The sequence below is a fragment of the Lepisosteus oculatus genome, chromosome 24 (assembly GCF_040954835.1).
Source record: "Lepisosteus oculatus isolate fLepOcu1 chromosome 24, fLepOcu1.hap2, whole genome shotgun sequence".
NCBI classification, from domain to species: Eukaryota; Metazoa; Chordata; class Actinopteri; order Semionotiformes; family Lepisosteidae; genus Lepisosteus; species Lepisosteus oculatus.
The window spans coordinates 12856191-12872067 of NC_090719.1; the positions used below are offsets into that span (position 1 = coordinate 12856191).

Consider the following 15877-nt stretch of genomic DNA (forward strand, 5'->3'; position numbering starts at 1 on the left):
GCTCGCGGTGGGATTCTCTGGGGCTCTCCCTCTTCCGAAAAGGAAAAAAAAAAACAGATTCCAGCTTTGGGATTTTGTCTGACATGTCTGGAAAAAAGCTCCACCCTCCCTACCGCCCCCACAACCCACTGCTGGTTGGCCGAATATGTTGCTGATCTTCACAATAAATTTATTTGCGGGGAGTCTTGTAATGAAACTGCTGACATGCTTGTTTTCTTTGCTTTTTTTTCCATTGAATCCAGATTTGGGTTGAAGCCTAGACATGCTCTGTCATCGGTCTGCAGACATTTTGCCATCTTTTTTTTTTCCATATAGATAGAATTTTTACTTTCCAGAAAATCCGAACTACTGTAGTCATGTTGGCTCTGTAATTTCAAATTTCCTTTGTGTGTGTTTTGGAGTTGAAACGAAGGGCATGTTTATCTTAAAGGGTAAAATGCCGTCTTCTTTAAAAAAAAAAAAAAAGACTGTTCGCTTAATGTAAAAGATTTTCGAGCAAAACCGGGGTGTTGTGTAGTGGCCAGCCCTCCTGGAAAAGACATATTCTCCTTCCTGTTTAATTTCTGAATTCACATTCTCTCCTTAGATGTTTTCCATGCACTGTGTGTGCCATCAGGCACAGAGTCTGCTCGCCTCATTCTGCTCTGCTGTAATGTCCTGAAACCTGCTGTGTTCCATCTCACTGTGTAGCTCCAGCCTGGATTACTGTCGTGCTGAATGCACTGTTTCTAAGCTTTGGCTGGTCCAAGACTTTGGCGACCAGAGCATTAACATGCTGCACAATCTATAACTCCTAGATAAGTACTACATTCACTAGCTTCCTGGAACTCAAACAACTGAATGTCTCCGTTCACTATTAAGGCTCCATTAGGACAGCTCGCCTCTCTGACACCATCCCCTCTGATGGCTCGGATATCCTGAAGCGAGCTCTGTGATGCTCTCCTGCATGCTCTCCCTTTGCCTTCCCAGGGAGCATTATTTCGTTCCCAAAACTTGGAGCTCTCGGTCTAGAGACAGCGAAGGCAGCTCTTCATTAACTCCTTCTTAAAGCGAGGAAAAAAAAACAAACATTCTTGTCCATCCGGGACTTTAATGAGACATTGACGTCTTTTTAAACTGACTCTTGTCAGTTGGTTTTGGAGTCGGGGTTCTGAGCTCCACCAAGGAGCGGGGCGAGATGTGGTGACCAGGGCTCTCTCGGCTCTCAGGGAGAGAGTGACCCCTGCAGCCTCCGGGGAGGTGGACTTGGTGAGGGGTACACCTCTCTTCCAATCAGCTCTCAGTCTCTGCAACGGCGTGTTGAAAGACGTGTTGAAAGACAGGAGGGGTTCAAAGTTGGGGCAGGTCAAAGGAAGTGGCCAAAACTTTCTTTCTCCCCCGTGTGCGGTCACGAGGTTCATGGGTAGGTGCGAGATGAGTTGAGACACAAGCAACATCTGCCAATGCGTAGTGGCCCTTCCCTGCAGACCAGGTTTATCTTCACAGATCCTGTGCTGTGACGACGAGCTTTCATTCTTGAGGGTGGTAAGGATCATGTTTCAGGAAGGACTTGGCATCACTGCTTATAAAAGGGAGCTCTTTTCTTCCCAGGGTACATTGGGGTGGTTAACCGCAGCCAAAAGGACATCGATGGGAAGAAGGATATCCAGGCAGCACTGGCAGCCGAGAGGAAGTTCTTCCTCTCTCACCCTGGGTACAGACACATGGCAGACCGCATGGGCACCCCTTACTTGCAGAAAGTGCTCAACCAGGTGAGCTGCATCAGTACGGAGCTTCGGAATTCGGTTTCACTCCAATGATATTTTGTTGATTTAATTCCCGATTTTACAAATAACAGAAGCAAACATTTTAGTGTAACTGTAGGTTTTCATAATTTTTCAATCTGCTTTTAATAATTATAATAACTCCTTACACTTCTATAGCACTTTTTCTGGACACGCCACTCAAGGCGCTTTACGGGTAATGGGAATCCCCTCCACCACCACTCAGGAGGTTTGTATGAACATTCACAGCTAGATGTAAATGCATCACATGCAAAAAAGGCATCATTGGTCACTGCCGCATTCGCGCCTGTGAGGGAGGTTCCTTGCTTTGGAAAAACAGTTTGCCTTCGAGGCCTGTAGAAATGGTGGCTCTGTGCGTCGCAAGAGCAGGGGTATTCATGAGACTTCTGCACTTTACCCCCTCCCCCCAGCAACTGACCAATCACATCCGGGACACCTTGCCTGGTCTCCGGAACAAGCTGCAGAGCCAGCTCCTGTCCATCGAGAAGGAGGTGGAAGAGTACAAGAACTTCCGGCCGGACGACCCGTCTCGCAAAACCAAGGCCCTGCTACAGTGAGTCCGAGCCCCGTCCGCCGCTCCCACAGCCTCACCGGGGTAAGAGCAGGGGCAAAGAGAGCGTTACTGAATGAAGAACGGTTTTTCGCCCCCCCTGGAGCAACATCTTTCAAACGGACCCGAGAGTACAGATGCCAACGCCTGCTCCCGCAAGCAGGAAGTGAAATGTTACGGGTTAGAAAGGCAAAAGGTGCAATGGCTCTTCCCCAAAGAAGACATTTTGTCTCCGACTGATGAGACAAGGAGCTAACGACTGCGGTGACTCGATTTAGATGCGGTAACCGCAGTGCGGTAATTTCTACACTGCGGTACACTACAGTCATTTCTGAGCGCAGAAATCACAGGGCCGCGGGCCCCACCCATGGGTCACGGACTTTTTGTGCGGGTCCGCAGCCCTGGTTCGCGGTGCCACAGCACGCGTCTGGGGACGGTAATGACCGTATGTCCTTCTCCCTCCCCGCAGGATGGTGCAGCAGTTCGCAGTGGACTTCGAGAAGAGGATCGAGGGATCCGGGGACCAGATCGACACGTACGAGCTGTCGGGAGGAGCCAGGATCAATCGCATCTTCCACGAGCGCTTCCCCTTCGAGCTGGTCAAGGTGCGACCCCCCCCAGGGGGGGCCCGGAGTTTAACGTACCGTTTAGCCGGAATTCTCTGCGGCCAGCAGGAATGTCAACAAAAACACGAAGCAGAGAGCAGGAACATTATCTAGGGTCTTCCCAGACCTGGCCTGAGTGCATTTTAAACAGACACCTGTTGTGTCAGCATGTGACGGTGCCGAAAGACAAGCAGGGATGACATTAGCAGGAAGAGGCACTGTGCCACGTGTGGAAGTATTTTCTATAGCTCTGCTGCATATGCAGTGACCACTTCTAAGCATCTCTTCGTGGTAATAACCACGAGGGTGACCTGAGCTGACTATCAAACCACTGACAAAAACGGCTTGGATTCAGAGGACAATGGTGGGATACTTCCTGCATGAATCAGTGAAAATGATTCGGGGGTTACAGAACACATGAAACGCTGTGAATTGTGCTTTGAACCTGAGATTTGTTGGGGTTTTTTTTTTTAAGAGCACAATCCACAATGGCTGTATTTTGTCTCGTGTCATTTGCGGATTTCTGGGTAATGGAGTCAGGTGCTCTGCAGGGAAATGGCACAGCCATTAGCAATTTCATGACTGTAGTGCCGGGGCTGTATGTGACTCAGATCTCTTCTGGCACGATCCTGCCTGACACAGCTTTCTGGAAGTCCAAAATGGAAAAAAAATAATGTGAGAGCAACAACTAACCAAAGGCGAAATCTGTATGAGTACAGCACAGAAAGCTGGTCAGAGCTAGTTTAAACAGCTTTTATAATGAAAACAGGTGCAAAGCAGGCTCTGATATAAAGCCACTCTGTAGTTTTACTCTCCTTTTAATACCACAATGCCTTACTACAGTGCATTTGAATACTAAAGGCCATCTTATTGGCAAACCATGAGCTAAATTCCTGCTTTGGTACCACACATGTGGAAGACTTGAAGCCGTCTGCTTTAATTTAATAGCTACAAATGACTAACAGCTCCGGATTGCATCCCCTACGGTGCTCATGAAAAGCTTTATGACAAAACCATTCCACTTTGGTTTTGGAAAGAAACCCAAACAGGCTTGGTATATCGGCAGCCACATCGTCTGTTTTGGTAGTAATCGTGAATATCCCACAATTCCACTCTGCCGTGCAGGTAGGCAGAATGGTTTTGCCTCGAGGTCTTCTGGCCAGTGTGGATGTTTCCTTACATACCGGGCAAGATACAGTTGTATGCAAAAGTCAAATTGCATATTTCTCAGAATCTCTAAGTGAAAACACGTTAGCGCAACATCTGCTGGGTACAAACTAAAGCATGACATATCTCTAATGCACAAAAAACTAAAAACAGTGAATGTGGAAAAGTTTGGGCATCCTGTCAGTCAGTACTCCATACTGACTGACACCTGAAGAAGGCTCCACGGCTGAAACGTTGTGTTCTTTCTTCTTTTTTTCAGCATGGAATAAACCTATTACTTGTTCCTTTGCAGTGCTCCATAACACCTCCTTTGGCAGAAATCCTTTGACAGCTTCCAAAGATTTCTTGAAGCCAGCTAAGAGACTTCTATTCTTGCTTAAGGAATTTTTTCCCCACTCTTCCTTGCAGAACTCTTCTAGCTCGGAAAAACTTAGGTCTTCCCCCAGGATTTTCAAAAATATTCAAGTCTGGGGACTGTGAAGGACATTCCAAAACCTTAATCTTTCATTCCTCTAAGTACTTGATCTTTGTCTTGCTGAAATATCCAGCCTCTTTTCAGCTTCAGTTTCTTTCACTGCCTCTAGGACATCAGCTTCTAGGACTTGTTGCTATGTACTCTCCAGAGGTTGTATTAACTCCTTTTCATTTAGAGCTTCAGTGAAACATGCAATATGACCAGAGTTGCTTGATGTTTTCAGGGGTTTTTGAGTAACAACAACCCTAGCGCCTTGTACTAGCAGTGAAAAGTCAGTAAAGTACTTAATCCTCAAGACTTTTTACAAAAACATAACCATGCTTCCTCTTTTAGGAAGAATAAGCAAATAGAATGCTTAATGTAAACACCAAACTCCAGTATTACTCAATTTAGAGTCCTAAATAAACTATCACCAAAATCCAGACTAACTTCCAGGTCCTTCTCAAACAAAAGACAAAAGGTTGGCTTTGCCACACCCTTTTAAAACCAGCATAAGGCAGCTAATCCCTCACAGCTGAGACTATTTAGACAGGAAATGGGCAGTCCATTTGCCCAAGGCATCTTGGGACGTGTAGTTCTCCAAGTCCCCTGCACAGAGGAAACTACAAATTTATAAAGAGACAAGGTCAAAGAGAGTAGAGGCTTCTCAAAACTCTCAGCCCAGGGTACACATTTTGTAACAGTGCCCAAACTTTTGCATACAACTGTAAGTAGTTTGAATCCCTGGGTTATTAAAAAATGTGAGATGTCAGGTTTTAAAAAGGTTTTTGACACCTTTAGAGAAATGATAAACACCCAGGAAATCAGATATTATCTCAGCTTGATCTGAAATGTATTTAGTTTTATCTGTTTTTTATTTCCGGAGAGAGTTTCACAGATAGCTTGCATTTTAACAGACCTGCTGGCTGCCACATTCCTTTGCACACTTGGTACAGTATGTTCAGAAGCCCAGAGTCTAAGCATCAGAGAAGTCCAGAAAAGATCAGAGAGAGATGAGATACAATTATCTGTGCGGTAGGTTATCATCGCTAAGCTCAGCCTGTGACCTTAAGGGTAATGGCAAATGTCCCCCATTCCTGGTCTTGAAGGGACAGAATGTTTCCCAGTTTTCTCAATCCCTTTGAATCACCTGAGGATCTGCGAGAAGCTCTTATACTGGTCCAGTTAAGCCAATAATGAGCTGATTTATGAGCCCAGTAGATACACCTGTGCGCAAGATTCAAGATTCAGTATCCTATACCATGGCTATAGGGAGCAGCGGAATATTTGAATCATCCAGGAGAAAGAACAGCCAGTGCCCGATTTCCCATGAGGCCCTGCATGCACAGCGCCTGGGGCCTACGAACGTTTTGGGGCCTACGAAGGAGAGAAACACTAGTGACTATTACGAAAATAACGAAGTGAAACAACATGCTTGCGATCGACTCTAGGTCCTCCAAATCAATAATCATCCGCTATCTGGCAGCCATTCTAGAACCTAGAAATATCGAAGTGATGTTTGCTCGACTCTCTCCGCCAATCACGTGGTTTAGCATTAGAATAGTGTAAGGTGCCTCATGTCAATCTATGTAATTCAATTGGCGTTTCCCCCTCTTTTCGCACATTTCAGAGTGAAAGCGCCCAGGGCCTATGGACAAAATCCAGCCCTGAGAATAGCCACGATTTTCGGAGACTAGCAAAAGAGAACGCTTTGGTGTGGTTGCGGCCTGGAGCCCTGTGTCTTTGTGAAGCCATGCAGGGTGATCGGTCTGCCTGTTGGCTGTTTTCCAGATGGAGTTTGATGAGAAGGAGCTGCGCAGAGAGATCAGCTATGCCATCAAAAACATCCACGGTATCAGGCACGTAACCCCAGACTTTTTCTCACCTCCTTCCTAGTCTGTCTGTCTGTCTGTCTGTCTGTCTTCTCCCCGTTTCTGCCACCCGACAGGGGGTGTCTGAGTGGCCCCACAACACTGGCAATGAAGTTTGTGCCCTAAGTTTCGGGGGTACTCGGTGATCATTAAGGATCCTTTTGCCCTGTTTACAAAAACCTCTAAACTACTGCAGTTTGCACCGCTATTGTGGCCAGTCCAGTTGATATTGAATTGAAATTTTCCTCTACATTTGCAGCACACCCTTGATGTATCCAAGGACGTCGCTAAACAGTTCTTTAGAAGGACGGGTGTTTATCTGTTGAGAACGGCAAAAATCTCAGGAGCTAAACAATCTCAATTCAATAAAAACAAATGATTTCAAAGAAGAGGCCGCGTTAAGTACAGTAACTGAGAGCCCAGTCAAAAAGAAATCCAGAGCAGGGAAAGTGCCTGTCAGAAGCAGAATCTGTGAACGTGGGCTCAAATATTGCTGGCTTCCTCCTTGCCCTGGTCTCACCTGGACGGCTGTCACACTCTCCATTCTTAAAAGGAAAAAGCGGGCCCTAGATCTCCCCCTAGTGGTCCCTCTGTGTTTGACACCCAGAATGCCCCCCTTTTGGGTAGACTGTTGTGCATTGAGCAGCACGCCTATATGAATGAAAAGACAAGCACATCTTTCCTTCCTGTTCCATTCAGATGCCACCCACTTCCATTCACTCAGAAATGTATTGACTGAATTGGCTTTTTTTAATTGATTGCACTGGGCCGAAGCCAACTTCAATATTCAAGGACTGACAGAGAACATAACTGGGTAAGGAAAGATAAGGGGAGAGCAGACTCTTTTCATCCTTTGTGTATCTGCCATTTAACTATTTAAAGTTCTATTTCCTAAAGCTTCAATCACTCTGTAGCAGGTAGGGAAATAAAAGAAGGTTCTAACCCTTTGTTCACATCTGCCTTGTACATGTATTTCCTTTTGTCTACTTTTTGTTTGCATTCTTCTGTTGTGTAACAATTCTGCTAACCTGACATCTCAAAATAGTTCCTTTAGATTAGGTTTTGATGGCATGAAGATACACCATATTATTCTAATAATAAAACACATGATTATTATTATCCTCATTATTATTAATAATAATAATGGTTTGCGCATACTGTATGTAGTACTTTCCATCTACAAGAATTTACAAGCAGAAGGGGCCTCAGTTCACTAGTCATTGAAGTGTGGCTTTTAGATGCACTTGAGAGGATAGAAAATGTATTTTTTTTTAAATCACAGAAGGTTTGATGTTTGAAAATATAAAATACTTCTTTAAAGGTGGGTCTAACACAAACCTTAATAAGAATTCAAACTCTAACCTGGACCCTTGCCGGGTTGTGATTTAAAAGGGAACTGCAGTCCCAATTTCTCAGATCGGTTACTAAATCTTGTCGACATAATAAATTCATTGACAGTATCACACAATTTGACAAATTCCGAATGAAGCACAAAATAGTGAAAGTACTTTCTGAAAGTCCTGTAAGGCTGCCACTGCTGTCGCAAGCTGCTGGTTGTGCTACGGGTGAGAGCGAGGGTTTGCCTGAATTGTGAGGTGATGCAGCCCTTCCTGCTCAGTAGTCCCCGTAATGGCTGATGTAATGCGAATAAATACATATTGCACAGCCGACATTTCACCGCAGAAATGTTCGATTTAGCAGCAAAGCCATCTTGAGGCTGAGAGCAATATTGCTTTTGGATTAAAAGAGATGTTCTCACAAGCCCTGCTTGTTTACTACAGAGTAAGATTGGTTCATGTCACTGGAGGTTTTGTTGCCTTATTCTGAATCACAGAATATGGCGCTGCGCATACCTGGAAACGTAGTCTATTGTGTAATGTCAATTGGAATATTTACACACCACGGTGGTCATTTTACTTTCATCGTGGTTTGAAACGCACTCATCGCTGCCAATTCGCTCTAACCCCGAATTGTGAAAATGGAGTTGCAGTTTTAATCTGTTTGTTTTTTCGCATATTGTGTTTTTTGGCAGATTGTTTTTCTGTTCGATTAACATCTTTCTCTCTGCCCGAACCTTCCTTTCTTTGTTCTGCTGTCTTCCTGCTGGTCAGGACTGGCCTCTTCACTCCGGACATGGCCTTTGAGACAATTGTGAAAAGGCAGATCGCGAAGATTAAAGAGCCGTGTCAGAAATGCGTGGATATGGTCATTTCTGAGCTAGTCAGTACCGTTAGGCAGTGTACGAAGAAGGTAAAGCCCTCTGCAAAAGTCCTCACCCCCCCCAACATTCTTGGCCTTGGTGGGAGGGGGGAGAAGAGCGCATGAGAGCAAACGTCATCATGCCTGTTGCTTCTTAGGGTCCTGAGAATGCCCTGGGGCATTGTGGGGCTGGTGTCTGGATACGGTGGCATGGCAAAGGTATGGCAAAGCCCGGACCCCCCTGCAAACACATTCAGCTCAGCGCAAAAAGACATTTCTCATTGGTCAGTGCCCAGATCATGCCTGCAATCATTGGAACTATTTCGATGTGGTTTCCGTCTCTCTGCCGCCTGCAAATTCCAGTGGCAAATGACGTTCCCCCCACCGATCACGTCCTGACCTGAAAACACACCCACACGCTAGGTATGTCCGCTAAGCTCTTTGGCTGAGCTGGAGTAGGGGTGGGGCCTTTAAAAGTGAGCGACTCACTGAGAGTTTGATACCTGGTGTTGGTATAGCAGCCAGACTAGCTGCCTGTCTCCAGACACCACATCTGTGACAAGAGCTGTACACCCACGACGGGCTCACCAATATCCTATGAAACATCCACCACAGTGTTCAGGAACAGTTCTTAATATTTTTAATACATTACAAGAGAAGGGGGGTAGTTGTTCTGAAAGCTCTTGGGACCAGGAAACTCTTTGCTCAGCAGACCAGGTCTTTGGTCTACCTTGTGGCATCCAGGCCTTTGTTCCAGGTTCCAGTCGGATCCATAGCTCTTTGGTGGCCTTGGAAGGTGTACGGCTCGTGTTGCCGAGCTCACAGTCTCTAGCTGTCAATAGCAACAACAAAAAAAAGGGAAGGCACAGGTCCCTCTCTTATTTCAGGGACAACTGATGAGGCGGCTGGGAAAAGGAAGCAGTTGTGATCTGGACAGGGAGAAACCTGTGCCAGCCCCAGTCAGAATGGCTTAAGGAGATACCAATGTCTCACTCTGCCTTTTTTCCCCTCCCTTTGTGCTGTTTTCTCCTCCCCCCCCCCCTTTCTCCCTCTGTCTTTCTCTTTTTCTCTGGTCTCTTTTCCCCTTGGCTCTGCCTTTGCCCTCTCGGTCTCCACTCCCTCTGGGTGACTCTCCCTCTCCCACTCTCCCTCTCTCGGCTATGTGCGTCTCTCTCTCTGCTTCCTGTCTCCTGTTCCTGCCCAACTCCCTCTACAGGACGGGACTCTTTACCCCTGACTTGGCATTTGAAGCCATAGTGAAAAAGCAGATCCAAAAACTCAAGGAACCCAGCTTGAAGTGTATAGATATGGTAGTGAGCGAACTCACCTCTACCATCCGAAAGTGTAGCGAAAAGGTAACAAGGAATGAAGCCCTTTGCGTCCATCTTAGGCTAGGGATAGACCGATGGCTGCATTTACAAAAGAAGGCTCATTCTCCAGGTCTCCTTTCCCAATTCCCTCGCCTCTGCAGGACAGCCTCCAGGGCGTTCCTCACTCACTGGCGATGGGCTGTCCCAAATTCTAGATCACATACAAGGTTTGTCTGGTACTGTCCTTCTGTCGGACAGTTGCCATATTTGCTCTCAACTTTGTGTGATGTTCTCCTTCTCCAGTGTCCTCTGATTCTCCTATCTCCCAGGGCCTTGTCTAAGTTTGTGATCTCAACACGTTTGGATGGGGTGGCAGGATCTTGCTCGTGGAGGAAAGTGCCACAAGACAGCAAGGCAACTGATATGGCTGCTTAGTGTAGGGTTAGACTGATGAGCCCATCAGGTCATCTTTCCATCTGTATTGATCTCTCCATCATCCTATCTCTTTGCCTTTCTATCTGGTTCCCTACCTACTGATCAGCTGTTCTCTCTGTACGTCGCTTATCCTTCTTGTATCGTGAGTGCATCATGAGATCAGTGTATTTTTTTAAAAAAGCTTTTGGGTAGAGGTGCATGCTGCTCTTGCTGAGAGTCCACACATTTTTGTTTCGTTTTTTGGCCGACGCCATGGAGACGTTGATCGTCCCACTTTGGAAAAAAACAAAACAAGGAAACCAAACCCTTGAGTCCATAACTGCAGTTTTCAAGTTTTGAACTTGAAAATATCTGTCAGAACAGTGCTGAAAAATCCAGCTGTCTTGTGCTTCAGTACCTTTCCGATGACACAAAATACAGATTTTAGCATACTTATTCTCAGCATTAATGCACTCTCAAGTGCTTTTAATCCATTCAATGTACCCTTACATTCCCTCCATTTTAAAGAAATGTGAAGACTATTTCCCAACATCTGGCCAGGTCATTAACAGGTAAATCACAAATGAGCCCCAGTGGTAGATTTTGCCATGTAAGGAGAATGTGACTTCGGTCAAAAGTCTAAAGAGCATGTACTAATACACAAAAGAAATGCAACACCCAGACCTAATGGATGTAAACGGTCACTGCGGCTGTTTTGAGCTCCTCCACAAGTGTTGTGCACGACTGTGCATGGTCGGTGCGTTTCCAAAGACTTGCTGCACAAACTATGATGAAGATCGATTTCTTAACCTGTCAAAATCTTCCCTTGGCCTTTAAAGAGCCTTTCGGGACAATTTTACTGTGGGCTTTAAACTAGGGAAATGGTTTCTCCCTGAGGTCTGTAAATGCATATTCATAACCACCAGTTCAGGAATGAGCATGCTGCTCAAGGACAGGTATTGAAGTCGGGGTACCCAGCTCCGTTCTTCATCAAGAGCAGGGGTATCAAAAGCCCTTAGAGTAGGGGGTCCCCAGTCCTGATTCTGGCAGGCTAGTGTGCCCTAGATCCTAAAGAGCTGAGAGAGCCTATTAAATTGGTCCACTCCTTGGGGTTGTGAATTGGTCCTGATGGCAATAATCCCCAGGCCATCTGAGCCTCACATATCACCTACTGGGGTCAACTCTGGACAGAAAAGCATGTAAAAACTTTCAGAGATTGGAGTCAGGCGCCTGCAGGAGTCAGTGGCCCTTAGACGAGACTGTGTCTGACAGTGGAAAATGACACAACAGTGCACACTTTCAGATTAACATAAATTGCTCTAATGACATTTTTTTAGGTTTCTTCTAAATGGGGTCTATAAAGCCTTCATTGACATTGTTAGTGATATAAATATATTGCATCTCTAACAGTTTTAATTGGTTCATTTTCCCAGTGGACTGTCAAAGCATGGGAAATTATTCACTGGATTTATATTGCAGGTTCTGTAGAATATGTGGGGGGAATTCCTAGACTGAGTCAAATCTCTTCCCTGATAAGGTTGTGCATGCACCAGAACCTAAGTGATTTCAACCAACAATAAAAGATTGTGTATTACAGACAGTCCATATTTCACAGTCCGGAGGAAAATTAAACATGTATGTGGTCATGTTTACACAATCCTAACATACTTGCTACTTGAGGGACTGTTTCAGTGCTGATTCATGGAAATAATGAAGGGTTTAGTTTTCCTACAAATAAAAGACTTCATCTCCCTCAGAAAGCTTTTTTCTTTGTGCTATTAAAATTGGCAGCCATTATATTTGACGCGTCTCTTGGGAAAGTGGAGAGATGAACTAATGATAAAGTCAGGGGACGTGGCCAACTTTTGCATCATTAGGAGAGTCTGGACTCAGATTTTCCAAAGTGCTTTTCTAGATCTTCACAGATGTTGCTGTCATTAATACTGTGAAACAATTCTTACAGGCTTTCAAGTATGGTCTACTTAACTGCAAAATAACTTACCTTTACTTATAAAAAACAAATTTGTAAGGCATTAGGTGTAAGCAGATTCAGATATGATTCCAAGCTATTCCCATAATTTAGACCTGACATATATTAGACATGTTATAGTGGGTCATTTTAATTTGGTGTGAACTGAATTGAATTGCAAGATGGAACTATCGATGAAGAAATTTTAACAAATCTATTTTGTCTTGAACAAAATGTTGTTTTAGGACAGAAATAGGCTTCAGTGCTTGGAAGACCAAGTCCCTGGAATGTTTTTTCAAGAAGAAACTGTTTTTAAAATAATTATTTCAAAAGCAGAGTTAAGATCAAGGGTGCAATAGAGAACCCGAACGTCTAAAGTTGGCCATCCCCGTAAAGACAAAACTTAGAATTTTAAACTGACTAGCCTACTTTTTCAGTACTGTTCATCTTTTGAACAGGTTACATTGAGAACTTTCTTTGACATTATTAATATCATAGATCTCCTCCTTTATATATACACTCATGCAGCCATTAAGATGAAGTCATTTTAGTGACTATGTGTGATGTTTGATTTTGACAGCTTTCTCACCAAGCTTCTAGTATAGAATCCTTACTCTTTGGATAACTAAGACAAAAAAAGTTTAGAACGGACACTTTAGGTACTTCTCTTAACTGCTCGTGCAATAACTCAGACAAAAATATTTAAATAATTAAAATGTCGCCAACCAGTTCCTTTTACGTTTTAAACATCCCCGAGAGGAGATGAACCGCACTGTCCCCCTCTCTGCTTACTTCAAGGGTTTAGAAGTAGTCACACAGATCTGATTGGAAACAGCAGCCCAATTTTTTCCCCATTCTTTCCCAGCAGTTAATCGGTCTATCCTTACCACAAGATTATTATTTTATTGTCTTTAATTTTTTTTTTCCCCATCCAGTGTCCAGGAACATTTCTTCTAAAAGAAACGGCACCCACAATCTTTGATTCTTTTGGAAAAAAAAAAACTGAAAGCATGCCAGTTATATTCTTTTTTTTTTGCCGATTTTTCGTTGTTCCTCTTCATTCCATTTCTGCATTTTCAGTTTCCTACCGATTTCTAATTTTTGAACTTTTTCGGGGGTTTTTCTTATCCACTGATATGGGTGATCAAGAAGATTGTGTTCCACACTTTGACTAACAAAGTGCACCCTGGGCACTGTTTAATTCCTCATTATTTATTTCACAGTATTGCTTCTTCACTGGGCAAGGATAATAAATAGATCATTTGAACTCCTGTGGATGTAGACAACACCAAAGGGGTAGATTCTCTTTAATAGTTTAGGATGCTAAAGTGCACTTAAGTTGCAGAGCTCTTAACTTCACATCAAACACTATGAATGCAGAAAAGTGAATTTTGTCCCCCTTTTAAATAAGCTTTTCTAAATGTTATCCGTCTGTGATCTGTGGCTCACCCAGCTCAAAAAAATATTAAATATGATATATAAACTTAATTAAACAACACATGACAGTTTGGAATTGGTATGAGGATGACAGAAGTCAGTAACCTACAATAAAAAGAAAATTGAAATGGATTATGAGACAATGGAACTGCATATCAAAATATGAGCTCTTGTGGTGCCTCTTAACTGTGCAGTGGGCTGTGCAGTGGAGAATGAAGTGTTTTAGGCCATAACGTTGGGCTGCTGAGAAACAATCTTGGCACAGTGATCATTAGAGAAGGTGGCCGAGCTCACCAATTCCATGGCAGTGCTCGATCAACAGAGAGACCAGTGGAGTTTCGGGTGTTTTCAAGGTAGCTGAAACAGAAATGAAGATCCGTGCACAGCTCATTGTTCCTTTGCTAGGTAGTTTCTGTGCTTTGCCTTTGCCAGGAGAGTAGACCCGTAACTGGGTTTGCTGGCCTCGCGCACGATTGAGCTTGCGTTTTCTAAATTGGGAATTTCGATCGCCGCATTTGAACAAAAGCTACAATCCACAGGAGATCATGTGGTTGAGAGTTCTCTCCCTAATCTCCTTCCCTTCCCCTCCCCAGCCTTCCTTTGCCTCCTGTTTCTTTGTCGATCTGTCCCTACCTGTGCACGCGTGCTGGCCTGCATGCCTGACCTAACTGCGATGTGTTGTTTAATTTGTGCGTGAAGATAAGCATTGTGTTGCCGAGTGGTGCAGAAGACCGTCGACATGCTATTGTTTACCTGAAGTTCAACACTCCTAAAGTTGCAATGCATCCTGCAATGCAGAAGGGGAGAAAGCAGATTACCAAGTGTGAAGCCTAAACTTTGAGATCTTTTTTTTTCTCCCTGGTTTATAAAACTACCCTATTTTCCCTTGGTCTCTCATCTTAAAGCTGAAAGCACATAAGAGGTGAGTTAACCGGGTAGAATCACAGACTGACTTCACTAGCAGTGGAGTCACTAGAAAATATGGGTAATGAAAAAATAGATCACAAAAATAAAGTTGAATGAGAATCCCAAAACTATTTGAATGGGGGAAGAATCCGTTTTATCCCCCTCATCTGCATTGTCCCTTGCAGAAGTCAAACCTCTAATTGCTTAAATGGCATCCATACAATTGGAAATACATTTGGATATCCCAAAGTTCAACAATGTCCTCCAGTGGTGCATCAAGTAAAAATGTCCTATTAGGTTTAAACTGTGATGACACACTCCGATAGAAATGTGGGACTTATCAACGCAGACAACGTTCTTGTAAAGATGACCCAAGTTTGAAATTTAATTAAACTCTCTGGGAACTACATTTTGATTCCTTTAAGGTATTGCTTAAACACAGCTCATACGTTCTGACTGGACCTACACAGTCCTATCTTCATCTGGAACAGCAGGATGCATTGTAACTTTAAGCAGTCAGCACTTTGTTACTTCTAAGACTTTTGCCTAACCGAGTTAATTTCTTTTCGCTACCTGCCTTCATTTATGTCTGTTTTTGTATGCTATTGATCCGTTTTTTGGTTACCATGAACAACCATTTATTTAGCTATTGGTGTATGTGATGAAAAAGGAAAGTATCAGTGTATCATATCAGTACAAAGGACACACCAGCAGTTATCGGTCAAACAAAGTGATCCTATGCTAAGGGATAACCAAAGACTATTCACCAACAAGTATTTCATTCACTTATGTTAGGCAAATCGACTGCACCGTCTTGAAGAAAAGTTGAACTTTTTCGGAATCAGCTTTGCTTGCTTGCTTGCTTTCTTGTTGGTGTGGAGTCTTTGAGGGGTTTAGGGTTTTCTCAAGCTGCTTCCATGTTGGTCTGGGGTGGTACTGGTCTCTCAGAAAGAACACTGGAAGCAGCAGCAGCACAAAAGGAGCACAGTGAGCAAAGCATCTGGTTTTAATCCACGTCAGACGCCCCCAGAACGCTGTCAGCTCTCGTCTGACGGAAGGAAGGTTGCTGTGACAGTAGTGCTATCAGCACATTCTTAAACCACTGCATTCTTTATCTGTGCTCGGGCTGGGTTACATAGCCAAACCGTCTCATGTTACTTCAGGAGACCACGAATCTGATTTTCATTTTATGGGTTGAAATCTTGTCTTAT

The 15877-nt window shown here is 44.0% G+C and overlaps 1 protein-coding gene across 1 annotated transcript in view; it reads left to right on the top strand.

The window, feature by feature from the left end:
• Positions 1-15877, top strand: part of dnm1a (dynamin 1a) — a 112831-nt gene that overhangs the window by 42725 nt on the left and 54229 nt on the right. Inside the window, exons 6-10 of the mRNA XM_015367101.2 lie at positions 1591-1751; positions 2195-2337; positions 2804-2939; positions 6352-6419; positions 9847-9985. Of these exons, the coding sequence (XP_015222587.1) occupies positions 1591-1751; positions 2195-2337; positions 2804-2939; positions 6352-6419; positions 9847-9985 (647 nt within the window). The remainder of the gene's footprint in view (positions 1-1590; positions 1752-2194; positions 2338-2803; positions 2940-6351; positions 6420-9846; positions 9986-15877) is intronic.